This window comes from Microtus oregoni, unplaced genomic scaffold (genome assembly GCF_018167655.1).
Source record: "Microtus oregoni isolate MIOR12 unplaced genomic scaffold, Mior012 000050F_002, whole genome shotgun sequence".
NCBI lineage: Eukaryota > Metazoa > Chordata > Mammalia > Rodentia > Cricetidae > Microtus > Microtus oregoni.
Window position 1 is genome coordinate 1,143,765 of NW_024543226.1, and position 27,983 is coordinate 1,171,747.

General features: G+C 41.7%; 2 protein-coding genes across 2 annotated transcripts; one reads left to right on the top strand and one right to left on the bottom strand.

Annotated features, from left to right (window-relative positions):
- Positions 1-200: 200 nt before the first annotated feature.
- Positions 201-27,889, top strand: LOC121436681 (nuclear RNA export factor 2-like). Its single transcript, XM_041636682.1, has 22 exons — positions 201-208; positions 2,692-2,786; positions 4,985-5,087; positions 5,411-5,549; positions 6,165-6,248; positions 6,363-6,467; positions 6,582-6,662; positions 6,791-6,860; positions 7,022-7,110; positions 7,233-7,340; positions 7,515-7,624; positions 9,546-9,582; positions 9,955-10,014; positions 10,097-10,152; positions 10,305-10,412; positions 10,514-10,572; positions 10,685-10,800; positions 10,890-10,932; positions 11,495-11,567; positions 12,025-12,183; positions 27,672-27,732; positions 27,854-27,889. The coding sequence occupies exons 1-22, from the start codon at positions 201-203 to the stop codon at positions 27,887-27,889; spliced, it is 1,800 nt and encodes a 599-aa protein (XP_041492616.1).
- On the bottom strand, positions 12,610-15,435 carry LOC121436678 (60S ribosomal protein L35-like). Its single transcript, XM_041636679.1, has 3 exons — positions 15,412-15,435; positions 14,636-14,991; positions 12,610-12,625 (listed from the first exon to the last, which is right to left on the bottom strand). Exons 1-3 carry the CDS (start codon positions 15,433-15,435, stop codon positions 12,610-12,612), a joined length of 396 nt encoding a protein of 131 aa, XP_041492613.1.
- Positions 27,890-27,983: the final 94 nt, after the last annotated feature.

Consider the following 27,983-nt stretch of genomic DNA (forward strand, 5'->3'; position numbering starts at 1 on the left):
AGGGAAATTTTAGAGCGAGCTACGATTCCTTCCGGATTCATCTCTAGGTACAGTTTGAATTAAGTCGTTTCAAAGTCAGGTATGGTGAGCTCCTTTCTCAGCTTTCTCGCCAACCTTTCTCTCCCTGATGATGGGGTAAGTGGTTTTCTGGTGGAAGGCCGAGATGGTTCTATGGGTTTGTTTGGGTATAACCTGCTGAGATGCCGAGGTGAGGGGTTTCTTTAGAGGCAAATATGAATGTGACTGAACTTTAACCTCTCATGACAGAGAACCCCTGTGTCATTGTGTGAGGTGGCCAGGACTCTCATCCAGGAGTCAGTGGAGGTCTAATTCTGTGGTGGTGACCCTCAGAGCTGAGGTGGGAAGCTGGGAGGCAGGGAAATGGCGGGAAGGCGGCGAGAGAGTAGAGCACAAACAAGCAGCCATGGAGGGGAGGAAAAGTGGTGGCAGGGTGGCATCGCAGCAGGGACCCACCATCTCAGGATCTCAGGATTTGACAGCGAAGTGAGTGGGGAAAGCCACTTGGAAGGCAAAGCGGCGATGGCAAAGCACACTTGGCAGCGATAGCGCCGAAGCCACCTCAAGGAGGCAAAGCCGCTAAGCGGGGAAAGCAAAGGCCACCCAAAAGGCTAAGTGACAGACTACCTCGACCTAGGCGAGCTGCATGCAGCCCGGGGACACAGTGAGGAAACGAAGTAGTGGGTTGGGATGAGAGCCTTGGCGGGAAGGCGAAGTGACTGCCTCAGGAGCGGTGGCGGGGGGCGGGGGGAGGGGACAGGGGAAGGCGCCAAGTGGCCTTGTCTTAGGTGGCACGGGGGGGGGGGGGGGGGGCGGGGAGGGGCGGGGGAGGGCGTGAGGACACGTCAGTGGGGAGACGCCATGGGAAAGCCTTTGTGAGGAAACAAGGTGGGCGGGAGAGGAGAAGCGGGCCCCTGTGGGGTGGCCAGGGTCAGGAGGAGAGGTGAACCCTAGTTGCGGAGGTGAAGCGGCAGGGGAAGGGGGCGGCACAGGGAGCGGGGAGGGGAGCAGTCTCCCAGGGGAGACGAATTGGCCACCGAAAAGCCGCGCACCAGAGGTGAAGCAATGGTGGGGAGGGAGGAGAGGCAAAGCGGTGCTGAGGGGAGGGGGGGGAAGTGCTGAGGACAGACCGCGGTGGGGAGGTGAAGAGGCTCAGTCCCTCAGTCTGGGACAGGATGGGAGTGGAGCAGCAAGCCTTGGCAGGAAAAGCTTGTCAGGGAGCCAGGGGGCAGCAGCAGCAATTCAAACTTTAGCAGTCTTTTCAGGGCCTTGCTGCACCAGGAGGATGCCTTCCTCTCGGTAGCCTCAGCTTTTCTTTATCACTGTGTGATTTTTTTTGTCTGTACATCTTTTCAAAATTAGCTTGGAAGCCGGGCATTGGTGGCGCACGCCTTTAATCCCAGCACTCGGGAGGGGAGGCAGAGGCAGGTGGATCTCTGTGAGTTCCAGGCCAGCGTGGTTCCAGGATAAGCTCCAAAGCTACAGAGGACCCTGTCTCGAAAAACAAAACAAAAAATTAGCTTGTAAAACTAACAGTTCCTCTTAGGAATTTTTGTTCATGTTTATCATTCCCCTTTTTTCTTTGCCCTGTCCTCATCTCAGTTCCTTCTTCTGTTTCTTTTTCTTTTTTGAGAGAGAAAACACCCAGAAATTTTCGTACCCCCATTATCTTTCATTTTTTCCCTCGTTTTAGTCCTCTTCCCTCAATAGTTTCTCTGCTTTTCTTTCGTGTGTGTGTATGTTTGTCTGTATGTGTGTGTGTGCATACATGTGTTTTTATCTACATTCTGATTAAGAGAAAATGTACTATTTGTCTTTCTGAGTCCGACTTATTTTGCTCAACTTTTGTTTTGTTTTAATTTTTTGTTTGTCTGTTTGTTTTTCAAGACAAGGTTTCTCTCTGTTGCCCTGGCTGTCCTGAACTAGCTCTGTTGACCAGGCTGGCCTCAAACTCACAGGGAAGTGACACCTCTACCTCCCAAGTGCTCGACTTCTTAAATGTCAGTACCTAGGGATCATTCCAAATCCAGTCTTCCTTTCTGCCTCTTTTTTGATTAATGTAAGAGAGAAAGAACGACTTTTTAAAGTATTGTGAATGTGAACCTAGCCATAGTGTAAACATGTAGAGCTTGTTTCTGAATGTTACTTGAAATTCAGTTGTTTTTCAAAGTGCGCGTGGTATGCTGTAATCTTATTGGATTAGGGAAATCCAACTTTCTTAAGCTCCAGCCAGACCCTTTATTCTCCTTCCCCCAAGTTTCTGATCACCACTTATTTCATTGCCTCTTGCAAACACTCTCTATAACTTTATGTATCATTAGTGGCATATTTTTAAGCTTATTAAGTAAAATTATTAGTGAGACATATTAAAATAGCTTTAAATAGTGCTACTGTTGTGGGGATTTGAGATATTTAAATGTATTAAAGTTAGATGTGGTTGATGGCCCATGCCTGTAAATTCCAGTGATTGAGAGGCAAAAACCAAGAGTATTGCTGGCAATTTGAGACCAGGAAGGAGTATATAGTGATATAGTATATGACAGCCAGGGTTATGGGTGAGGGAGCCTGTATAAAAGATAAAATAAATATAAATATTGTATTAAAGATGGAAAGCATTCTAGTTTGTGATATTTTATTAGCAAACACACCACTTTTATTTTTCTCTTATCACAGGCCTTCCCCGGTTGTTCTGCACAACACTGATTTTGAGCTACAGCAACGACAGTGGACTCTATCTTACAGGAAATCTGAGCCATCCTGTCATTCAGGTGAAAGGATATTCATATTATAGGAATTTATATGGAATGTGATAAAGGAGTATTTTTCTCAAATGTATGTATATTTAGTATTTTTAACATAGTATAGTAGTCTTCAAAAACATTTTTTTCACTTTCCTTGGTCCTTTTAGCTAAAATTCCATTAATTTAAAAAAGCCAACAGAAAAAAAGTTAATTTTTAAAATTAAATCTTTAGATTATATTTATCTGTTTATGTATGTTGAACCATCCCTGCATCTCTAGGACGAAGCTTTCCTGATCTTGGTGAATTATCTTTTTGATGTGTTCTTAGATTTGATTTGCCAGTATCTTATTGAGAATTTTATCTATGTTCATAAAGGAAATTGTTGCATAATTCACTTTCTTTGTTGGGTGTTTGCATGGTTTAGGTATCAGGGTAATTGTGACCTTGTAAAAAGAATTGGACAAATGTACCTTCTGTTTCTATTTTTCAGAAGAACTTGAAGAGTGTTGGTGGTAATTCTTTGGAGGTCTGGTAGAATTCTGTGTTGACTCTTCTCTCCCTGTTTTTGTTTGTTTGCTTTGGTTTGATGAGCTTTAATTTTTGCTTCTACTTTACTAGAGGTTATGGAGTCTGTTTAAATTGCATATCTGATCTTGATTTAACTTTGGTAGGTTGTATACGTCAAGAAATTTATCCATTTATTTTAGATTTTTTTTCAGTTCATTGGAGTACAGATGTTTAAAGTATGTCCTTACGGCTCTCTGTATTTCCTTTTGATTTCCATTTATTTTAGTTTTTTTTTCAGTTTGTTGGAGTACAGATTTTTAAAGTATGTCCTTATGAGGTGGCCTAGGAGAGAAGACTGAGAGGGGCTTCAGGAAAGAGCTAATAAGATCCTGTTCATACCTGGGGCTAGAGTCCACAGGGAGTTGGGGCTGTGGTGGGAAGAGGAGATCCTGTATGTTTGTTAGGGAAAGGCAAACAATTATCTGGAAAGACAGGCCTAAAAGCATTAGGGGAGCCCTGGGTCTAACCAAGAGCTGGAGTCTCCAGTGGGTGGAGTTGAAGTAGGCTGTCACTGGACTGAAGGTGAGACTGGAGAGGTAGTGGAGGAAAGGAAAGAGGGTGTGAGTCACCTACATGAGTCTCTGCCAAGTGTGGCCACTGGCGGTCCCAGATAGTTGAGAATCTGTAGCTGACACAAGGGGATGGAAAGAAGGAGCAAAGCTGAGGCCTCCTTTAAAGTTCAGTGGAGTCGACAGGGACTGGAGGTAGGTGGGAAAGTCAGACTCCTGCCAGCGGTCTGCTACAGGACTGGGGGCGAGACTAATGGCAGACAGCCAGTGTGGAATGGCTTCTTTTGAAAGTCCTAGCATCTTTACATGGTGAGGTTGGTTCTGTCATGCTAGGACTGGCTCTTACATAAAACCCTAAGCAAGCTTTCATGCCAAGTTCCCAGTAGGTTAGTTTTTGCTCCCCATTCAGCCACTGGATGTTGGAGAAGAGTTAGTTGAGGCAGTCCTTTTACTTTATGGTACAATACTATTCTTATACCTCGGGACAGAAGTCTTGGTTTCTTGGTAAAGCTTAGTATGGTCATTGACCAACAATAGATTCTAAGTTAGTTAGCTAGATATTGCATTTCACTTCTAAGACCTGAACATAATTCTCTTTCACCAGTCAGAAGGCCTCTTTTTCATGTTGGGCTTCTTGGACATGGGGGAGAGCAGTTGCAGATAGTGCTTTTCTTCTTCAGTGCATGGCTTCATGTTTTTAAACTAAAAGCAGGCACTATGGTATCTCACCCGGTTATCTTAAATATCCGTTCTAGCAGTGCTGTGCCTTAACACTTGTTCAACTCAGTATGTCTGTGGGAGTTATCACTGTAAGATAACACTCAGCTTCCATCTTCCTCCACCCACCAAAATGTCTTTTTTTCCCCTAAGACTAGAACTAATTGCCCTTTTGGGTGGTCTCAACTCAACATACTCTGCCTTCCAGATCAAAATGATTTTTAAAAGAAGAAGAAGAAATGGATAATTAGTCCTTGTACCTGAATTTTTATTTGATGAGGAGCCTGGCATTGGGGGAAGGTGGAGGAATTGTGGAAAATAATATAGCTTTTTTAATCAGAGGGAAAGCATACATATCTGGTTCGCAATGATAAATTGCTCATATTATATTAAACACGGTGATGTGTCTTCAAACTTGTTTCCAATTTCAGAATACAACATGAATGACAACCACGGTTTTTATAGAAGAAAGACAAGTTTGCATTTTAGCAGGCATAAATTTGGCCGAAAGAACTATCATTTTGAGCATCCTGGGTATGTGCTTGTATCTTCAAAATTCCAAGAGAATAGTGAAAACATGGCAATAAGGGATGTCCAGGAGGACTTCCGAGTAACATAGTTTGTAGCCAAGTAGCTTACTTGGCAAGTGGCAGCCCCTGGGATTGTGCGACTCTTTCATGCGCTGTGGCTGCTCTTCCTTCACTGGAAAAGTGAAGGATGAGGTGGTAGAGACTGAATGCTAGTTTAGCAGCGCTAACTGTAGCCATGGTGTTAGTGAGGGGGTGATTCAGAAAATAATTTCTTAAACTGATTTAAGTTATTTATTAGTTATCACTTTGCTTTTCTCTCTTTTCTAGTACTCCTTATGCCATGGGACCCAGATGGAAAAGAAAAAAATACAGCAATGAAGACACTGTGTGGAAAGATAATAAAGTAGAGAGTGAACTGGGGCTAGTTGCTGAAAATGGAACCCTGGGTAGCTGGTTCAAAGTCACAGTGAGTATCCTAATAAGGTCTGCATTAGGTCTCAGTGAGTATCCTAATAAGGTCTGCATTAGGTCTCAGTGAGTATCCTAATAATGTCTGTGTTAGGTCTCAGTGAGTATCCTAATAAGGTCTGAATTAGATAGAATATTCTGGATCCTAAAAGAAGGATGATCATGATGATCACAACAAATCAATTACCTGGAGAAATTATTGCATGAAGAGAAGAAGGATAGAGAACAGTGGGTTTCAGCCTTCCTAATGCTGGACCCTCTAATACATACAGTTCCTCATACTGTGCTGACCCCAGCCATAACATTATTTTCATTGCTACTTCATAACTGTAATTTTGTTATTGTTATGAACCATAATGTAAATAAATATATCTGATCTGCAACCCCTGTGAAAGGGTCATTCAACATCCAAAGGGTCGAGGCCCACGGGTTGAGAATCATTGATCATGGAAGTCTGTGTTTAGCTCAAAAGTCAAAGAACCATGTCAGAGGTCCCCTTAGAAGTTCTCTAAAGCTGGGAAGAAGGTCCAGAAAGAAACTTGGTAATTAAGTCTGTTCTCCATTCTGATTTCATGCTCTCTCTTCTCTCCTCATTTTTTATTTGTAAATACAGATTCCAAATGGAAGAAACTATGACAAGACATGGCTAATGAATTCAATACAGGACCTCTGCAGTGTGGCTTTCATCCCTGTTGATGTAAGAAGGCTGATGAAGCCAGATGAACCCAAGGGAATGGAGGAGGGAGGCCAGGCTCAGCAGGAGCTAGCTGCTGTTTTCTGTTTTTTTTTTTTCCCCTTTCATTGCCCATAGTTCCACTATGACAAACACCGGGCCCGGTTCTTTGTCCAGAATGCTAGGACTGCTTATGCATTGAGGGATATCAACAATAAACTTTGTGATGAGACAAATCAAAAGGTGTGTACTGACAGCATTCTCTGTACTTAGTTCTGAAAAGGGTGGTGGCTGTCCAGGAGCTGAGCATCATCTTTGGAATTAGAGATCATAGTACTTCTCTGTCTCTCCTCACAGATATCTATCTTCATCAATCCTTCTGTTGTACCTTATTCTGTGCAGAGTAAGTTCACCTCAGAAGAAATAGAGCAGCTAAAGGTAATGCAGATGCGAAGCATGTTGTGTGTCTTCTTCCCAGACCCGCCTCTTTTTCCTCCTACTCCTTGACATTCCTGACACTCCGAACTCCAGTCTTACAGCCACTCTCACTACCTCTGCCTCTGCAGGTGACGGTGATGAAACGATATGATGCCTCTCAGAAATCTCTGGACCTTGAGAGATTCCGCTTTGACAAAGGTATGATTGACTAAAGAAATTCTAGCTCATGTGAGGGTAGATGGATCGTCCTAAGAAGAAAACATAGGGATGGCAGCTTGGAAAGGGTGTCTATCTGTACCAATGCTGATCTAAATAGACCACTGACAGCCTTCTAATTACTTTTGTTCCATTTTCTGAAGACTTTCTGGACAATGACATTGACGTGATGCTGAATCGAAGAAGCTGCATGGTTGCAACACTACAGATCATTCAAAGCAGTATCCCTGAAGTGAGACCATAGATTCAGTGCATTTGTTTAAGTAGAGGGTTAGAAGGGATGGGATGAAGGGAACATGTGTCACCAAGGCACTACAAGAGTAACCATACTTTTAACTCTTCCTTCCCCGAAAGCTGTTGTCCTTGAACTTGTGCAACAACAAATTGCACCAGCTGGATGGTCTGTCAGATATGATAGAGAAAACTCCTCAAGTTAAGATTCTGAACCTCTCCAAAAATAAAGTGAGAAGGGGAGCCAGATGTGGGTTGGGCTGCGCGTGGGTGGTGGTATACATTAGGATTATGGTAAAAGGCAGGTAGACAAACCTGTGAGGGAGGGGAGAGGCTGCAGTCACCAGGCCCCAAGGTTTCTCTTTCCTTGAGACAGCTTTACCGATTCCTTTCTATCTTTTTCAGCTGAAAACAGTTCGGGAGTTGGAGAAGGTGAAGGAGCTGAATCTGGAAGAGCTTTGGCTGGAAGGGAACCCCTTCTGCAGCCACTTCTCAGATCAGTCTGACTATATAAGGTACATAATGCCTGCTAAGTCCTTTTCCCCTTCCTTGCCACTGTCATAGTTTCATTTTTCATTGCTGTGATGAAATACACAAAAGCAACTTGCGGGAGAAACAGGCTTACAGTTGCAGGCTCATCATTGCTTCAAAGTTAACTGTGTTAGAAACATGAAGCAACTGTTCCTAGCACATCAGTAGTCAAGAGCAAAGAGCAATGAATTAATGAATGCATACTAGGGCTCAGCTCACAATTTCTTTCCATTCAGCCCAAAGCCTAGCCAGTGAAATGGTGCCACTTATGTTCTGGGTCGGTCTTCCCCGACTTATCCTGTAACATGAGGGCCGGCTTGTTGGGTTTCTGTCCCGACCAATACCCCACAGCCAGCAAGCCCCAAAGAAAATCACACAGAGATCTCCATAAGATTATAAACTGATTGGCCCATTAGCTCAGTCTTCTTATTAGCTCTTGTAGCTTATATTAACCCATTGTTCTTTTCTATGCTAGCCACATGGCTTGGTACCTTTCCCAGCCAGGTAGATTACATGCTGCTTCTTCGGTAGTCTGGGCAGGAGTGCGGAGGAAGCTTCCTGCTTCCCAGAATACTCCAGTTCTCATCGCCCCACCTCTACTTCCTGTCTGGTTGACCCACCTATACTTCCTGCCTGGCCAATCAGTGTCTATTTAAAACATGATTGACAGAATACAGACAATTCTCCAGCACCATTTATCCCAATTAAGAAATTCTTTCAAAGGCATGCCAAAGGCCAACTTAGTCTAGACAGTTCCTCACTAAGACTCCCTACTAAGGTGATTCTGCCTTAGTTCAAGTTCACAATCAAAACTATCACAGGCACCATTGCCTCTAGTGACTGACTACCTTATAGCTTGAGCTATTCTTGATATGTACTTTTGCAAGAGTAGGTGTATCTGGTCCTCGGAGGAAAACAGGCTCTGCCTTCTCTGTATGCTCAGCTATGCTCTCAGAAATTCCCTCCTTCTTCCCTGTCCCTCTTCCTTCCACCTAATCTGCACTGGTTATCACTTGCCAGAACACCCACATTCTTCCAGAACCCTCCCATGCAGCATCCCAATTACACCATTTCCCCTTTCCTGGACTGAGAGAAGCCTGCTCTTCTTGTCTCTCAACTGTCCTTTATTTGTCCCAAGCTGCCCTGAAGGCTGTCCTGCTCTAGGCTGAAGGCTGAGACCCTAGGTAATGCTGACATGGACATAACTTTTTCTGTCCCATTGCTGGGAGTGCTACCCTCCTTGAAGGGAAACATGAACTCCCAGATCAAAAATCCAAAAGTGGGCTGCCACTGGGTTGCAGAGAGCAGAAGAGTTTGAAGAGACAGAAAGACAGACCTCCCAGGGGCCGCTATCCCTCCCTTCTTCCTTCCCTACTTACCACTAAACTAACCTACCTACCTACCCACCTACCTATAAGCCCTGACATCTAGCACTAGGCCAGACAGATCATCTCCCATTCCTTTTGGGTCTCTTCTATTTTGTTTCTTCCCTTTTATGTCTCCCCAACATCTCCCACACGTTACTTTAACTTCATTTCTGTTACCACATCCCCATGTTTCCATTTCTTGAGTCTTGAGCCTGCCTCCCTCACTCCTGTTCCAGCATCCTGTAGGACACTGTATATCTAACAAGGTGGCAGAGCCCTGGGCTCCTACCTAGTGCCTTGCTCATGCAGATTCTTTTGTGGGTATTCTGAGGAAAAGATACAGGCAAGGAGAGGAAAAAGCCATGAACTCTGGGCCCCCAATGTTGGTTCTTCTGACTCTGGAGAAGATGCCAGTGCAATGTGTGTGGGAGCTACTCAGGGGGGAGAAGAGGGAGGAGAAGCAGAAGCCCCAAAAGGAAGAAAAGCTAGCTAACCATGAACTACCAATCACTTCTTCTGGCTTTTGGTTTTTGGAAAGTGCCATACGGGACCTCTTTCCCAAGTTGCTGCGTCTGGTAAGTGCCTACCTTCAACATGGTCTTTACTTCCTCTCATAAATTATCTTCATGCCTGCCTTAAAACTTGCTTCTCGTGTAGATTACATGTTTGAATCAGACCATCATCTATTTTAGATTATATGGATTCCTGAAAAACATCAATATTTTCCCTGGAAAAGTATTCATAAGCAACACAGACACACAAAGGTTCCATAAAATAGGGATTTCCACAACTCCATAAGACAGAGGCTCATTTTATTACCCCTGGAATTTCCAGGGGCAATGAAAACCCTGCCTCTGGCCCTTTTCTTCCCTTTGGGTTTCTGGGTCTTCTTAGATATTCAGTGCCATTTACCCTATGTACTGCTAACCTCCTCTTCCTTTCCCCAGGACGGCAAGGAGCTAATAGTACCAACAGGAATGGACATAGAAGTCCCACAGTTAAGCAAGGTGAGAAAGGACTAAGAAAGATTTGTGCTGTTGCAAAAGAGGCTTTATTAGATTTGTAGTCTGAAATGATTTTCTGTTTCAGCAAACATGTACAGAAACTGAACCCATAAAAAATCTAGTACTACAGTTTCTCAAGGAGTAAGTATACCTTGGACTACAAGACAGGTGAAAAAGCTTAGCCATGCTGGACTGCCTTTTCACATTTGCCCATAGGAAATTTTATGTCTCACTTAGGGTTCAGACCACAGAAATAAGCTGTCCCCTTATCTTATTCTCTTTACCCTTACTAGATACTACTCGTTTTATGACAATGGAGAACGATTTCGTCTCCTCGCTGCTTACCATGATGAAGCCTGCTTCTCCCTTACTGTTTCTTCCAACTTCAATAACCCAGACCTGTGAGTATCACAGCTCAGGCTCTGTTGTGGAGTGGCATGCCTCTCCCCAGAAAATGCCTATATTGGGTAGAACATGGAGTTCTGCTCCTCATTTCTCCTAGGAGCAACCTGGAAGAGTATTTCAAACATAACAGAGATATAAAGAAGATACAAGATTCCTGTAAGTGTGGTGGAGAAGACAGGGCAGCGTAGGGAAGTAAAGAGAAAAATTGGGGGGTGTCAATGGCCAGGTTGTATCATATCCGTGATCTTTTTTCTTCACTCCCCTGTAGACATGCGAATGAGGTTGCTGAGGCACACAAAACACACCATTGTGGATTCTCTTAGTTTGTTACCCAAAACTCAGCATGATCTATGCTCTTTCTTGGTGGACTTGTGTTTCTACACGGTGAGTACCTGGTTCTTCTGTAGGTTATACCCAGAAAGCTGAAGGTTTGTAGATCCTGAGCTCATAGCTTATTCCGTCTTCCCTTTCAGGAGACAATGATCTGCTTTTCTGTCAATGGGTTGTTCAAGGAGGGTGAGTATCTGTAGAATTTCTTGTCTTGGTCCCCTTTGCTTCCTCCCCTGCATGGATACCTCTGAGAAGTCTTCCAGATTCTTTCATTCTGCACCTTTCCTTCCTGTCCTCTTCCGTGTTCTGTTGCCTGCAAACCATCCTAATTGACTCTAATCCATACCTTTTTGCCTCATAGTTCACAGGTAAGGGACACAGGCTATGGACTTTGTTGATGCTCATTCCAATTTCATATTCTGTAGCTTTGGGCCAGTTTCTTAACATCTCCAGTTCTTGGTTTGTAACACATGACTAATTAAACTCATCTCTGTGAATAGATGGGAAAAAGACCCATCAAACACTTGAAGGGATTTTCACAGGGTCCAAAATGTGGTAGTGGGCACATCAAATGGGAGTAAATTATTACTGTTGTTGCCCTCCTCATTCCTGCCATAACCTCCTGACTCAGAGCCAGCAACTGACTGGTCCTGGCCCCTTCAGCATAAGAACCTGACTTGAGAATGCTGTGTGAGTACGTAAATAAGGTGCTATTCTAAGAAAACATTATTGTTTTTTGTCCTTGAAGTGGAAGGGAAATATCAAGGCTACATTCGTGCCTTCACACGGATCTTCATCACTACCCATTACAACAATTCAAGGTCAGTGTGCTATGTTGCTTCTGGATAATCGTGTCCCTGCCCAAAGCTAGCGGTGTGACAATATGATGGTGTAATTCTCAGAGCATTTTCAATATTGTAGAAAACCAACAAGTAGATCCAGCAGTTTAACTTGCTAGTTGAAAGTGTGGGCCTTGGGATCAGAATACTATGTTCTTTCATGCTATGTCATTGGCCAAGACATTGGGCTTATCTCTGATTCAAGGCCCTCCTTTGTTGTGCAGGGTAAATACTTTGGAGTTAAATTCACAAATCTAGCCAAGCTAGCCTTTAAAAGTTGAATTTTATATGGGGTGGATAGAGAAAAACAGACAAGGATCTTAGGAATCAGGCATAGATGGAATGTGGAAACCTCTCAATTAGTGATTGACAGTTATTATAGGATTAGCATTAGTAATGTAGCCATGTCCATTTCTTTACTTATCTATTTTTCCTCCAGAATTTGCATCATGAATGATAAGCTGATTGTGAGGAATACCAGCCCCAGGGAGATCCAGAATGCCTTTATCCCAGCCAACTCTCCCCTTTCTGAAGAGCAGCAAGAAATGGTGAAGTCATTCTCTATGCAGTCTAGAATGAAACTTACATGGGCTCAGAAGTGAGTGCTGGGTGTGCAAAGAAATGGGTGGAGTGGGGTGGGAGATCAAGTGAATAATGACACTTTGTAGGCAATTTCAAAAATAATTAGGTTATTTCCTTTCCCCAAAGTGGGCTCAGGAAAGTATGTCCTAATGTATACTGATATATTTAAAGACTTTTAAAACACTATAATATTCATGTTTCATATCTTGTATATGGAAAATCATAAGGAATCCACTAAGAAACTATTAGAAGTGAAAAACCAAATTCGTGAAGATTTTAGGATCTAAGATTAATATATGCAATAATTATTTGCATTTCTGTGTATTAACATTAAATATCCCAAAGTAAAATTGAGAAAAATTCTCATTTGAAGAAAAATAAAGAGGAACAAATACCTTTATTATGAAAAAAAATTAAAACAAAAATAATTAATGACCTAAAGTCAATAATACAGAAAGCTGTAAAGTAAGATATAAAAACTCAAAGTATAAGGATATGTCTTAGTTAAGTCACTGTTTGATTTCTGTAAAGAGACACCATGACAAAGGAAATTCATAAAATAGAGCATTTATCTGGCTACTTGCTGGCAGTTTCAGAGGCTTAGTCCATTATTATCATGGCAGGGAACATGGTGGCATACAGGCAGGCACTGGAGAAGTAGCTGAGAGCTACATCCTGTCAGAGACAGAGAATATGCCCATGCCTGTCATGGGCTTCTGAAACCTCAAAGCCCACACTCAGTGACATAATTCTTGCAATGAGGCCACACCTACTCCAACAAGGCCACACCTACTTCAACAAGGCCACACTGCCTACTCCTCCTAATTCTTTGAAACACTTCTATTTCCTGGTGACTAAGCAGTCAAATATGTGAGATATGAGGGCCATTCTCATTCAAGCCACCACAGAAGACATGGAAGGTAACTAGTGAATATCATCATGGAGTGTATTTTCTATTTTATCCTTTATTTATAATCTTATCTCCATGAATGTGCTAATATATTTCAGAATACCCCATTGTAATTAAATATGTATTTGTAATCCTTGTGATATCTAAAAGAGCAAAAATATATAACAGATCAAACCAAACTATTAAGTAAATGGGATGGAAAACCTCCTATTAGAGTAAGTCATTTAACTACCAAGAAAGACTATAAGAGAAGGAGAAAGAAAGCAGCTACAATAAAACTGCTTATAAAAACGTATAAATGTATCAAGAAGTTACCTATCAGTAATTACCATAACTGCAAATGGGTATGATCCTCCAATAAAAAGACATGGAATAATTGAATTGATTTAATAAAGACCCAATTATCATTGCTTACAAGAAATACCCTCTACCTCTAAGTACATTTATCAGCACCAAGTGAAGGAATAGATTATTGTATTTATGAAAACCAAAAAAGTGAGATTAGACACTATCATCCAAGAAAATAAACTTTAAATCAAAAACAAAAATTAAAGTATAAGGGAAGTCGTTATACAAGGAATGAGTTGAATAAAAGAAAGTAACATAACGCAGTCATAAATACATACATCCAATGCTGAAGTCCCTCAAATATGTAAAGTGAATATTATGAGACCCAAGTTGAGAGAAAGAGTTCAGCTCAGTAGTAGTTGGGAAATGGCTTTAATCAATGAAATGGAAGATCAGACTGAGGTTGTGGACAACTCAGAAGTCTATGGTTTTTTATTTGAGGATTCATGTAATAATTTTATTATTTTGCTTAGTTCTAGTTTGAATTTCTCAACTCATTTTTCAAAATTTTCCATTATTTTTGACACTTTAATAAAATAAATGTGATTATATTCACCCCATTATTGTCTGGCATTCCCCCCTCCTTTCCCTCTGAAACTTTCCCCCCTTTTAATAGTAATGGCTACACTATTAGAGAAAATGGCACCCATTCTTTCACCAAACATTAACAGTCATTAACACCCTGGAACTTAGGGGCACCTCCTCTACCCATGATAGAAAGCAGAGGGCCCAATCTTATGCAACTCTCCATAGCTTCTACTTGTTCATGGTTGCAATGGCCATGTTATAGCTGGATAGCAGGATGACTTAGGGTTTCTAGTGCTGCCCTGACCAAACACCATGATCAAAAAGCAAGTTGGGGAGGAACCAGTTTTATTTGACTTACACTTCCGCAATGTAGTCCATCATTGAAGGAAATCAGGACAGGGACTCAAAGAGAGCAGAAACTTGGAGGCAGGGGCTGGTGCCAAGGCCATGGAGGGGTACTGCTTACTGGCTTGCTCTCCAAGTCTTGCTCAGTCCTCCTTCTTATAGAACCCTGGACTACCAGCCCAGGGATGGCACCACCCACAATGGGCTGGGCCCTCCCTACCAATCACTAATTAAGAAAACACTCCACAGCAATCCAGTCTTGTAGAGACTTTTTTTTTTTTGGTTTTTCTTTTTTTTGCCAGTCTTGCACTTTATTGCCCTTCCATTAGGCCTTGACCGCATGCTTGTGTAGGGGTACAGCCCCTCCTTCCGCTGCTGCTTCTTTGTCTTCAGCTTCTCCTCGTGCTGGGTGAACCAGCGGCGCACGGCTCTAGTTTTCTTGGGTCGCAGGTCCAGAGGCTTGTACTTCTTGCCCTTGTAGAACTTCCTGAGGTTTTCCTTTCGAGTCTGGTTAATGACGGTGAGAACAAAGGCGATGGATTTGTGGACAACTCTTATCTTGGAGAGCTTGGAAGCGGCGCCACCTGTCACCTTCAAATTGTCCAGTTGTTTTAGCCGTTCCTCCTCCTTCTTGCCACGCAGGTCCCGAACCTTAATCTTGGCCACGGATGCATTGCTCACCACTGAGGCTAACTGGTCCGAGAGTTTTTTTTTTTTTTTTTTTTTTTTTTTTTTTTGGTTTTTCAAGACAGGGTTTCTCAGTGTTGCTTTGGAGCTTGTCCTGGAAGTAGCTCTCAAAGACCAGGCTGGCCTCGAATTCACAGAGATCCACCTGTCTCTGCCTCCCAAGTGCTGGGATTAAAGACATATGCTACTACCGCCTGGCTGTGGAGATGTTTTCTTAATTGAGATTCCCTCCTCTCAAATGACTTTAGCTTGTAGCAAGTTGACATACAACTATCCAGAACACAATAGTTCAAGATACTTTTTTTCATCCTTTCATTCTTAAACTTTCTGTTAAGGGGACAGAGATTTGATTTAGGCTCTGTTTAAGGTTGGATGCTCGTCAGTCTCTCATTATCATTTTAACCAGATAGAAGTCTAAACCATTACCTTTTGCCCCAGCCTGAGAGACATATTAGTCAATAAGTATTTAAAAATGCTTAAAAAGTAGCTGGATAACATGTAAAGAAATTAATGTATTCTCCCCTTGGGCCTTCAACCATAAACTTTGACTAGGTTTATAGTATCAGATATGTGTTCCCTCACATGAAGTGTACTTCAAGTCCAATCACAGAACAGTTGTTCATGCCCAAAATATCCATGCCACTGTTGCATTGTGGGCATATCCTATCCAGCAGGCTGATATTGTAGCACGTATGGTCTACAGCTAGATGAGACCATTGGCCAGTTTTCTTCTCCAGCAATCTACCTTTCAGCTTCTGGCAGTTATGAATGGCAGCCAGCAGGAGGGGAACTGCCAGTTGCAATGCATCTTCAATTCCCTGTGTCTTATAACCTGTTGTGAGGAGTGTAGGGCCCCTTCATTCCGTCCCACCTGGCTAGCTTACACCCGAAATAATCACACAGAAATTGTATTAATTAAATTACTTCTTGGCCCATAAGCTCTAGCCTCTTGTTGGCTAACTCTCACATCTTGATTCAACCCATTTCTAATAATTTGTATGTTACCACGAGGTCGTGGCTTACCCAGAAAGATTCAGCATGTCTGACCTGGCAGCTTCATGGTTGCTCTCTCTCTCTGACTCTCTTTCTTCCTCACAGAATTCAGTTCTGACTCCCCGCCTACCTAAGTGCTGCCCTATAGAAAGGCCAAGGCAGTTTCTTTATTCACCAAATGAAAGCAACACATAGACAGATAGACAGAAGAACCTCCTACACCATTTCCCCTTTTTCTGTGTAAACAAGAAGGAAGGCTTTAACTTTAACATAGTAAAATTATATAACAAGACAGTTATCAAGCAAGAATTACAGTTAGAATATTTAGATCTATTTTATCTTTTATCATAACAATGGAAAACTGTAACTATCTATTCTTCAACTCTATCAAAGACTTCAGAAGGATATAATATTACCTATGTGTTGTAATAGGAGTGGCGGGGCTGCGTCCCAGGCACCCCAGCCGCCTGGCTAGCTTATAGCCCGAAATAACAACACACAAACTGTATTCTTTTAAACACTGTTTGGCCCATTAGTTTCAGCCTCTTAACCCATTTCTAATAATCTATGTAGCACCACGAGGTGCGCTTACCAGGAAAGATTCAGCATGTCTGACCTGGTGGCTGGCTGCATCACCGTCTGCCTCAGAGAGCAGAGCTATCACGTCTGCCTGGGAGAGGGGAGCATGGTGTCTCTGAGCTCACTTCCTCTTCCTCCCAGCATTCTGTTCTGTTTACTCCTCCCACCTATGTTTTAACCTATGAGGCCAAGCAGTTTCTTTATTACTTAACCAATGACCTTCCTCCATCATTTCCCCTTTTTCTGTTTAAACAAAAAGGAAAGGCTTTAACTTTAACATAGCAAAATTACATATAACAAAACAGTTATCAAGCAAGAATTACAGTTACAGTATTTATATCTATTTTATGCTTTATCATAACTAAGGAAAACTATAACTATCCATTCTTCAACTTCATCAAAGACTCCAGAAGGATATAATATTACCTAAGCAAATAAGAGGTCCAAAACTCTAGAAATGACAGAGACATCTCGCTGCCTGGACAATCACCCAAAGTTCCTCTGTACCGTTGGGGCATCCACCTTCGGCCTTCAGGCCCATAGTATCCATGAAGCAGGAAATTTTAAAGACAGTTTAGTCATTTTCTGCTGTGTCCTGCAGAATGTCTTGCAGACTCTTTCATGAAGCAGGAACCCCGAAAGACCATCTCACCTTTAGGCAAGTTCAGCAGTCCTCTCTCTGTGGGTTCTCTGTGACCAGTTTATGCAACAGTCCAGGCAAGAGCAGTTTCTTGCCCAAATGGCTATCAAGCTCCATAAGGAGCCTCTTCAATGCCCATCTTCCTCTTGAATTAGCTGGTGCTGCCAGGAGCAGATGTGTCTCATTGTCATGAAAAGTCCTCAGTTATTAAAACATTAAATGCCATTTTCTGCAGTCTTTGAAAGATATGAAGAATGCCTATCTAACTGAAATATATCTCTATACATCTAGAAAAGCCAACTAACATGATTACAAGTTTGATTATTATTGATGATTATCCATTAACAACCTACATTTCCTAATTATATGTTACATTTTAAAAATGAACTACACAATCACAATACCTTAATCAAGAGCAAAAATACATATACATATAACAAAATTGACCTTAAAATCCATACCAATGCAAATTATTCATACCTATATCATTTCCCCATTTAAATGTAAAAGAGCATTTATAAATAATATTTTGGGAACATGGGCGCAGTTTTTTCTCTCCAAACTGCTTCCTGCTGAATGGGGGCGCTGTTAATCAGATCATTTAGGGTGTAACCTGTGTGCCAGGTTTATCTCAGTTGGCAGTTGAATGAAGTAATTTTTTGAGGGTGTTCACAGCAACTTTTCGGGAGGTTGTGGTCTATCATACCATATTGGGATAGAATCAATCCACAGGGTCTGGTCCTCTGTGAAAACAAAAGAAGACCTGCTCCAAAGCATCATATCCTTAGACCCAAATTTTGAAATCGTAATATCCTTTTATCCATTCTGGTTTAGCTTGGCAGCCCATGTAATGAAATGTCTCTCTGTACTTAGCTCCTTCACAGTCAAAATTTTTAAAGAAAACACAATGTACATAATCCAGACTCTCTGTGAATTTTCCATTTTTACGTGGCTTATTTTTCTTTATATCTTTTAATCTCTTAACTATCTGTACTCTCTCTTTAAAGACTTTACCCTATTTTTTAAGACATTAACTTTATTCTTTATATTCTTTTTCTTCTCTCTCCCAAGCCTACGTACATTCATCCAACAGTGTCTGAATCTGTCGTATTGTGAATCCGTAATTTTTTTTTTTTTTTTTACTATCCAGGAGCATTTCTTAAAATGTTAAGCAGTTCTTAAAAACTTAAGTTGCACCATGTACAAGTAATACGGTACCACCTGTGTCTGCGCTGTTTTTACGGTAATTACGGTAGTTCCTGCCTGAGACCAGCACAGTTCAGCATGGCAGAGCTGAGCCAAGCCGCTCCTGCCTCAGAGCCATTTGGTGCCCCTGAGCCACACACAGTTCCAGGCACACAGCAGGCCACATTGCCATCAAGCAAGCCGTAGAGCTTTACTCCAAAAGCTCCATTCAAAAGCTCTGTCTCTCGCAGGAGCCAGACAGAGATCGCAATGGCGGCACAGCCCAGAAAGCCGGCATTTTAAAACAGCCAGTTTTTTCCTGCTGCTGAGTCAGGAAAATTTCAAAATGGAGGACGTACCATTTTGTGCTAGCTCTGGGGCCGCCAGGTAGGAGCGGCACTCAGCACTTTAATTTTGAGACTGAGCGTGCAGCACACAAATTTCTTTTATCCAAGTTACAGCCAAATCTGACACGCAGAGTGAAAGACCCCCACTCATTAAGCAGCAGTAACGCCATTTTGCAAGGCTTAAACTTTGGAGCAACGCAAGTAATTAGAGCAGGGAAGTTCGACTTGAGAACAAGGGCGGAGAAGCCAGGCGAGATATCTGCGGTCAGCCGGTCAGCCATCTGGCCCCAAGCGATAAGGAACCCGCAGCTGGCCTGCTCTAATGAGAACATCCCGTTTGCTTAGGGAAACAGGATGCCTATAGTCAGCACATGTGCCCAACTTAGAATATCAGTAATTCACAGAAGAGACAACTCCCCCTATGAAAGATCCCAGCTTATCTGCTGTAACGTCATTTCACAAAGCTTTTGACGAACGACTGTAAGTGCAGAGTAAGGTCAGGGTCCCTGGCTGCAAAACAGGATCTTTATATCCATAGATTAGGACAGGACATCAATTAACAGGATATCTGTTCCCATACATCTGTGCTGGGAGAGGAAAAACCACCTGTGCCCCTTGCCCCATTCCAACTGACCACTAACGATGCATTTGCTTCTGTAATCTGCTTCTGCTGCCCTCTTTCCTATAAAAAGACCTTCCCCCAGTCTGCAGGCGCGCGCTTGTCTCCCGAAAGACTAAGCCGCCCCAAGTACCTGTGTACTCAATAAAAGCCTCTTGCTGTTTGCATCCGGAGAGTGGTCTCGCTGTTCCTTGGGAGGGTCTCCCCAGTCTGAAAGACTGCCTACCACGGGGGTCTTTCAAGAGCACTGCACAGTCTGAAAACACGTCTCTGTATGGCGGCAGGAATCCGCCTTGCTCTTCTGCCTGCCTAAGCCTGATTCTGCAGTCTGCCCAGGTGCAGGCCTGGAGCGCTGAGCCATCAGCATGGTCTCAGAGCACTCTCCTTCCGATCCCAAGCGGGAACACAAACATCCAGTCCCATAAAATCCATTGAAATGCTTTAAAGCCAGAGTTCACGCTGGCAGCACAGCCCCAGGAAGCCGTGCTTTAAAATGGCGCAGCGATTTTTTTCTGCTGCTGATGCCAAATCAGGAAATCTCTCTATAGCACGCCACCAACTAACAGCCAAAAGCTGTGTTAAACTCTGTTTTTTTGTCTGATTAAAATTAAGCTCTCTCAGGTTTTACAAGGAGTTCATTACCACGCTGGGCGCCTCTCTGTTGTATTAAGGAGTGGCGGGGCTGCGTCCCCAGCACCCCGGCCGCCTGGCTAGCTTATACCCCGAAATAACAACACACAAACTATTCTTTTAAACACTGTCTGGCCCATTAGTTTCAGCCTCTTAACTCATTTCTAATAATCTATGTAGCACCACCAGGCGCTTACCAGGAAAGATTCAGCATGTCTGACCTGGTGGCTGGCTGCATCACCGTCTGCCTCAGAGAGCAGAGCTATCACGTCTGCCTGGGAGAGGGGAGCATGGTGTCTCTGAGCTCACTTCCTCTTCCTCCCAGCATTCTGTTCTGTTTACTCCTCCCACCTATGTTTTAACCTATGAGGCCAAGCAGTTTCTTTATTACTTAACCAATGACCTTCCTCCATCACCTATGTAAACTGGAAGTAAGTAACTTCCAAAATTCTAGAAATGACAGAGACATCTCACTGCCTGGACAGTCACCCAAAGTTCTTCTGTACCATTGGAGCATCCAGGCCCATAGTATCCAGCAGACTTTTCCATGAAACAGAAAATTTCAAAGACAATTCAGTCACTTTCTTCTGTATCCTGCAGTATGTCTCACAGACTCTTTTATGAATCAGGATCATCTCACCTTTAGGCAAGTTCAGCAGTCATCTCTCTGCAGGTTCTTCCTGTCCAGTTTATGCATCAGTCCAGGCAAGAGCAGTTTCTTGCCCAAATGGCTAACGAACTCCATAAGGAGCCTCTTTGATGCCCATCTTCCTCTTGAAGTAGATTGGTGTGCCAGGAGCAGATGTGTCTCATTGTCATGAAAAGCCCTAAGTTATTGAAACATTTAAATGCCATATTCTGTAGTCTTTGAAAGATATGAAGAATGCCTAACTAACTGAAATACATCTCTTTATGTCTTGAAAATCTAACTAACATGACTACAAGCTTGACTATTATCAATGATTATCCATTAACAACCTATATTTTCTAATTATACATCACATTTTTAAATAAGCTACACAATCACAATACCTTAATTAAGAGCAAAAATATACATAAAGCAAGAATGACCTTAAATTTATATCAATAAAGTAAAATCCATACCAATGCAAATTATTCATATATATATATATATATATATCATATCCCCTTTAAATATAAAAGAACATCTATAAACAATATTTGGGAATATGGGCATAGTTTTTTCTCTCCAAACTGCTTCATGTTGTATGGGGGCACTGTTAATCAGGTCTTTCACGGTGTATCCTGTATGCTAGGTTCATCTCAGTCTGCAGTTGAGCAAAGTAAGTTTTTGAGGGTGTTTATGGCAACCTTTCAGGACGGTGTGTGTTGTGGGAATGACCTTCCTCCATCAGGTGTGGTCTATCGTACCATATTGGTCTAGAAGGAATCCACAGGGTCTCATCCTCTGTGAAAACAAAAGAAGAACCTCTTTTCCAAAGCACCATATCCTTAGACCCAAATTCTGAAGTCAAGATATCTTTATAATATACATGCTGGTTTAGCTTGGCAGCCCATAAAATGAGATATCTCTCTGTACTTAACTCCTTTACAGTCAAAAATTCAAAGAAAACAATAAAATACATAATCCAGACTCTGAGAATTTTCCATTTTTACGTGGCTTGTTTTTCTTTACTCTTTTTAATCTATCAATATTTTTACTGCCTGTCTCTTTAAAAACTTTACCCTTTTTTAAAAGTATTAACTTTATTTTATGACTCTCTATACTCCTTTTCTTCTCTCTCCCAAGCCTCTGTACATTTATCCAACATTGTGACCCATTTAGAGGTCTTTTATGTCTGAATCTGTCTTATTGTGAATCTTTAATTCTCTACTGTCTTGAAGAGCTTTTAAAATGCTAAGTAGCTTGGTTGCAGCTGCTCTGGATGTTGGCTCTGGCTCTCTCCAATTTTAAAATGGTGGAAGCACCACCAGTGTTAGTTCTGGGGCTGCCAGTCAGGAGCTGTGCTCAGTAGTCCAACCTGGACAATTAGCGTGCAACACATAAACACTTTCTATCTGAGTTACAACCAAATCTGCCACTCAGAGCACTGTGCAGCCTGGAAACATCTTTGTGTATGGTGGTAGGAATCTACCATGTTATCCCGCTTGTGCACACCTAGTAGACCTGATTCAGCTGCCTGCCCAGGCAGGGAGCACTGAGTCATTGGCATGGTCTCAGAGTACTTTCTTCACAATTCCAAGCGGGCACACAAACATCCAGTCCCATAAAAACCATTGAAATGCTTCATAGCCAGAGTTCGTGCTGGCAGCACATTCCAGGAAGTCCCATTTTAAAACTGCATGGCACAGCTTTTTGTTTTTTTGTACCGCTGCTGAGTCAGGAAAAACTTTCTGTGGCACACTGCCAGCAAACAGCAAAAACTCTGTTAAACTCTGTATTCTTTTTGACACTCTCTCAGATTTTATGTGCAGTCAGTCGATCACGTTGAGGCACCAAACTGTTGTGAGGAATGTGGGGCCCCATCATTACATCCTGCCCGGCTAACTTACACCCAAAATAATCACAGAGAAATTATATTCATTAAATTACTGCTTTGCCCATAAACTCTAGCCTCTTATTCGCTCCTCTTATTCGCTAACTCTCACATCTTGATTCAACCCATTTCTAATAATCTGTATGTCACATATTTTCCTTTGTTTAAAAAAAAAGAGGGGGAAGTGGTGCAGGACAATCATCTATATTCTGTCAATTATATTTTAAATAAACGCTTATTGGCCAATAGCCAGGCAGGAAGTATAGGCGGGAAAACCAGACAGGAAGTAGAGGTGGGGCAATGAGAACAGGAGTATTCTGGGAAGAAGGAAGCTCTTCCCAGAGTCCTGCCCAGACCACTGAAGAAGAAGTATGTGACCTACTCTGCTGAAAAAGTTACTGAGCCATGTGGCTAACAGAGATAAGAATAATGGGTTAATATAAGCTACAAGAGCTAATAAGAAGCCTGAGCCAATGGGCCAATCCATTTATAACTTATGGAGACCTCTGTGTGATTTTCTTTGGGACTTGTCAGCTGTGGGAACTGGGCAGGGCAGAAACCCCAACAAGCGAAACCTCATGTTACAATAAGCAAAGCATGTGGTGCTTTCAGCAGGAAGTCCTTACCATCTGGTTACAGTGAGCAACCAAGGGCAATGGTGGGAGCCTGTATTCTTTTTTTTTTTACTGAAAATGTATTTTTTACAGAATATAATCTGTTCTTCTGATCAAGGTTTCCTTAACTCTTTCCATATTCTCCCCACTTCTCCCAAACACTCAAGTACACACCATTTCTGTCTCTCTCACCTTAGAATATAAATAGACATCTAAATAAGTAATATTAATAATGATAAGGAGAAGAAAAACCAGTATAGGACAAAACAACAGGAAAAAAAAGAGCTAAAGTTTGAAAAAACACAAGAAACGCATAAAGGTGCAGACACACACAGAAATCCTGTAAGAACCCAAAACTGGAAGTCAAAATATGCAATATATATATGCAAATGACCTGTAAAATTTTTAAAAAGCAAGGAAAATCTCAGAGACCCTAACAAAGTCTAATCAGACAAAAAAACCTCCCAAAATGCCACTGAGTTTGCTTTTTGTTAGTTACCTAATGCTGGGCACAAGGCCTGGCCTTAAAAGTGGTTTATATATGCAGTGAGATTCCTTTGGAGAAAACTAATTTTCCATTTGCTAGTGATTATCAATTGGTGATAGCTTCTGGGTTAGAGATGCAGGCTTGTGTCCACGTCCCCTCTTTGCACCTAGGACTTCATCAGGTCTGGACCTGTGCAGGCCCTGTGTGCACTGCCAGTCAGTGTGAGTTCATATGTGTATTGGTCCTGCTGTGTTTAGAAGGCCTTGTTTCCTGGGTGTCTTCCATCCCCTCTGGCTCTCACAATCTTTCCACTTCCTCTTCCATGGGGATCCCTGAGCCCCTGGAGGAGGAATTTAATGGATATCTCCTATTCAGGGATGGCTGTTCCAGGGTCTCTTACTCTGCACATTGTCCAGGTGTGGATCTCTGTAATTATTTCTTCTACTGTAGGAGTCTTCTCTGATGATAGCTGAACACAACATTGATCTATGAGCATAGCAGAATGTCGTTAGGTAGTCTTATTCTGTCTTATTCTTTTGGGTGCTATTAAGATTTTTCTGATGAACAACTTATAGGAGGTCTTGAGCACCAGGGTTTTTAATTTAAAAGCCTATATGACTTCAGGGAGGAGCTACCTGTTGTGTGGCACTATTCCTGTGGAGCTGTAAACAACTGTCTGCTCACCCAGATAGGGAATTGATGACAGACCAAAGGACTGATACCACCAAAGTCCAACCTGGTAAAACAGTGAGTTTTATTGGCATTACTTAAACAGGAATATGGGTGAGGGCTTACTCGGCATAAAAGACTCAGACAGCTGCATCACCAAAACCCATAGCAGCACTGCACAACCTGTAAGCGACTCAAGAGGGTAAAGAGTGTCCTTTGTAATTCTGAGCTGCTTCTAGGAAGCTGGGCTCAACTCTCCTTCCAGGCTATTCAGCTCGACTGTGTCTTCTAGGCATCTCAGCTGGTCTGCTAGTGTCTCTTAGCAGTCCTTAATGTTTGGGAAAGAAGGGGGCCTGGTGAATCTAGCTTCTTTTTCATTAATTGTCGCTGTTTGTGTGTGTGTGTGTGCACGCACATGTGTGTGTGTGTTCATTCCTAAATACATAAATACAACCTGCTCATTCTGTGTTGTTTGAATGTTTATTTACCTGAGGTTGACAGTTTGGTATTTCATAACCAATTGGTATGCTTTTCCCTGGAGAAGACTATTTCTCCATTTCTCAGAATTCCTTAGTTGCATGCACATAAGGCCCAGAGATCATCCATTGCAGAAGAGGGGGCAGAAAGATTTTAAGAGACAACAGCATGGGGAGTTTGTTGTGTGAGATTCTATCAGGAATGTCAGAAGCTACACCCATAAATTCTCACCAACATGACTGCCTAAACCTGAGCTGAACAAGGAAAATACACATGTTAACATGTGGTGGTGGGGTCCACAAGGTCTTCTTCTCTTAAAACATCTCAATTTTTTTTACTTCCCTTTTAACATTCTGTGTCTTAATGAGCTTTCCTCCAAAATTTCATAGGAACAACACTATCCATGAAGTGTGTCTCCATTCCCACTAGTTATGATTTGTGTTGTAGCTTAAATTTTTAAAATGAGGGGCTAGAGAAGGAATGAGCAGTTAAGAACACTTGTATGTTGAAATCCTCATCCAGAGAACCTAGATTTGGTTCCTGACACCCACATTGAAGGGACCTGAATACTGTGGTGTGCTTCCCCTAGGACCCCAATTAGACACAGATCACACACCCAATGCAAACCAAATGCAAAGAGATCCTTTGTTAAGCAAGGCAAATAGACAAGGTGGCTGAATCTGAATTGGGCAGAGAAACAGCAGCAGGTGTTCATTTTAAGAGGAAAAGCTGGAGGTTTGTTTTATAATGAGCTAAAACGTGTTGGTAAGTTCTGATTGGGTGTTTTAATTAGGTTAATCAAAATAATAAATTTTGATTGTTGAACATTGATGTTTTGATAGTTGGACCTTGGTGATCAGTCTCGGGAATGAGACATGGGCCAAATAAGGGAATAGACCTTGGTGGCTAGCTTTAGGAATGCAATCTAACAGTTCACTAAGAAGGAGAAAAACAAAAGGCAAAACTTGGTGGCACTGTGTTTGCCATGCTCGGGCCTGCTAGAGCCCTTCACACATGGTGCTTCATGACTCTCTGTAACTCTAATCCAGGGAATAAGATGCCCTCTTCTGGACTCCTTAGGCATGAGGCATGTTCATAATATGCATGCATACATGCAGGCAAAATACTCCTATACATAATATGTCAATATAAAACATTTAAAAACATTTTAAATTGTATTTTTAGTTTATAAAATATTAGATTGCTATGTGTTTTCCTTGTATCATTAGTTTTCATTAATTTCCTACCTGTATTTTCCCCATAGCCATACCCCAACCCCATTTAAGCTTTTCATAGCCAGCATTCCCTTCTACCCTCATATGTGTTTTGCTATCTCCACATTTTGTGCCCCTGCACGGCTCTTTTTTTGTCTTTCTGCTTTCTATAGGCACTCAAAGTTAAGTACAGAAATCTAAATTCAAACCTAGGAAAGAAAACATACAGAATTTGTCTTTCTGGGCTTGGGTCACAGCCATCTTCTACATCCAAATACCACTGTACATATGTACCACATTTTCATTATCAGTAAGTGGACACATCCAGGATGGTTCTATTGCCTAGCTAGTGAACAGAGCTCTTATGAACAAGGAAATACAAGCATCTCTGTTGTAGGGCATAGAGTTCTTTGTTATGCTTAGGGGTAGTATAGCAGGAACATACAGAATTTATAGTTTCGTTTTTGTTACTAATCCTTTATCAGATATATAGCTAACAAATCTTTTCTCCTTTTCTATAGGCTGCCTCTTCACTCATTTGGCAGTTTTCTTTCTCTATAGAAACTTAGTTTTATGAAGTTCCATTTGTTAATTGCTGGTGAGCTGCTGGAGTCACATTCAGGAGTCCTTATGCCCATACCTATATCCTGTAGTAAACTGATGATTTTTCTTCTAGAAGGTACAGGATTTTAGGTTATATGTCAAGACCCTTTGGAGTTGATTTTTATGCAGAGAGAGAGAGAAGAATCTGGTTCTATTCTCCTACAGATGGATATGCAGATTTTCTGGATTTTGATCATTTGTTGAAGAAAGTGTTTTTTTCTCTATCTATATTTTTTTAGCTTTACTAAAAATCAGGTGACTATAGTTGCATGGTTTATATCTGTGTCAATACCCTGATGTTTTTATTCCTATGATTGTTTTACTATAACTTGAGGTCAAGTGTGGTAATACCTCTAACAGTATTCTTATTGTTCAGAATTGCTTTAGCTATGCAGATGCTTTTGTGTTTCCATATGAATTTTTGGATTGCCTTTCCTATTTCTGTAAATAATAGAGTTGCAAGTTTTAGCAGGATTGTATTGAATTGGTAGATTGTTTTGTAGAATAGATATTTTACAATACTATTTTTATGATTTATAAGAATAGGGGGTCTATACATCGTTTTTAATTTCTTCCTCTGTTTTTTCTGTAGTGTTTTTAAGTTTTCATTGTACAGGTATTTCACTTCCTTAGTTAGGTACATTCCAAGTTTTTTTTGAAGCAATTGTCAATGGAATTATTCCCATAATTTCTTTATCAGTTTGTTTGTCATTGGTATGTTGAAAGACTAAGAATGTTGGTTTGGTATCTCACCTCTTTGCTGAAAGTATTAATTCTAAAATAAGTTTGCAGTTGAATAATTAAGGTATATCCTTAAGTATAGAATCATGTCATCTAAAAATAAGAAGATGCTTTCCCTTTTTTCTTTCCTAATTGTATCCCCTTTACTTTTTTTTTTTACCATTCTAAGTAAGATTTCAAACACTGTATTGAAAAGAGATGCATAGTATAATGTTGGCTATAAGGTTATTATTTAAAGTCTTTTCTGTGCTAATATATGTTCCCTTGATTTCTACTCTTCATAGGGCATTTCTCAGGAAGTAATGTTGGATTTTGTCAAAGGCATTTTCTGAATCTATTGAGCTGATCACCTTATTTCTGTCACTCCAGGTGCCTTGAGGACAACGGGTGGGACTATGCCAAAGCTGCTGAGATCTTCACTATGCTCCAGGTTAGGACTGGGTATCAAGTGGGTAAAAGATGGATGTTTCTTTGCCTTCAGCAAGATGGAGTCTAGGTAGCCTGGAGATCAAATTCAGGGATCCTCTGAAATTCTTACTCTTTCCCTGCAGAATGAGAGCAAAATTCCAAAGGAATTCTTCGAATAAATGTCCTGAGGAACTCCCGTGGATATTGTGTTCTACCTCATCCACAGTATTTGTTTGTTACTAATGTTTTCCCCATACCTGACCAAAAATCCAA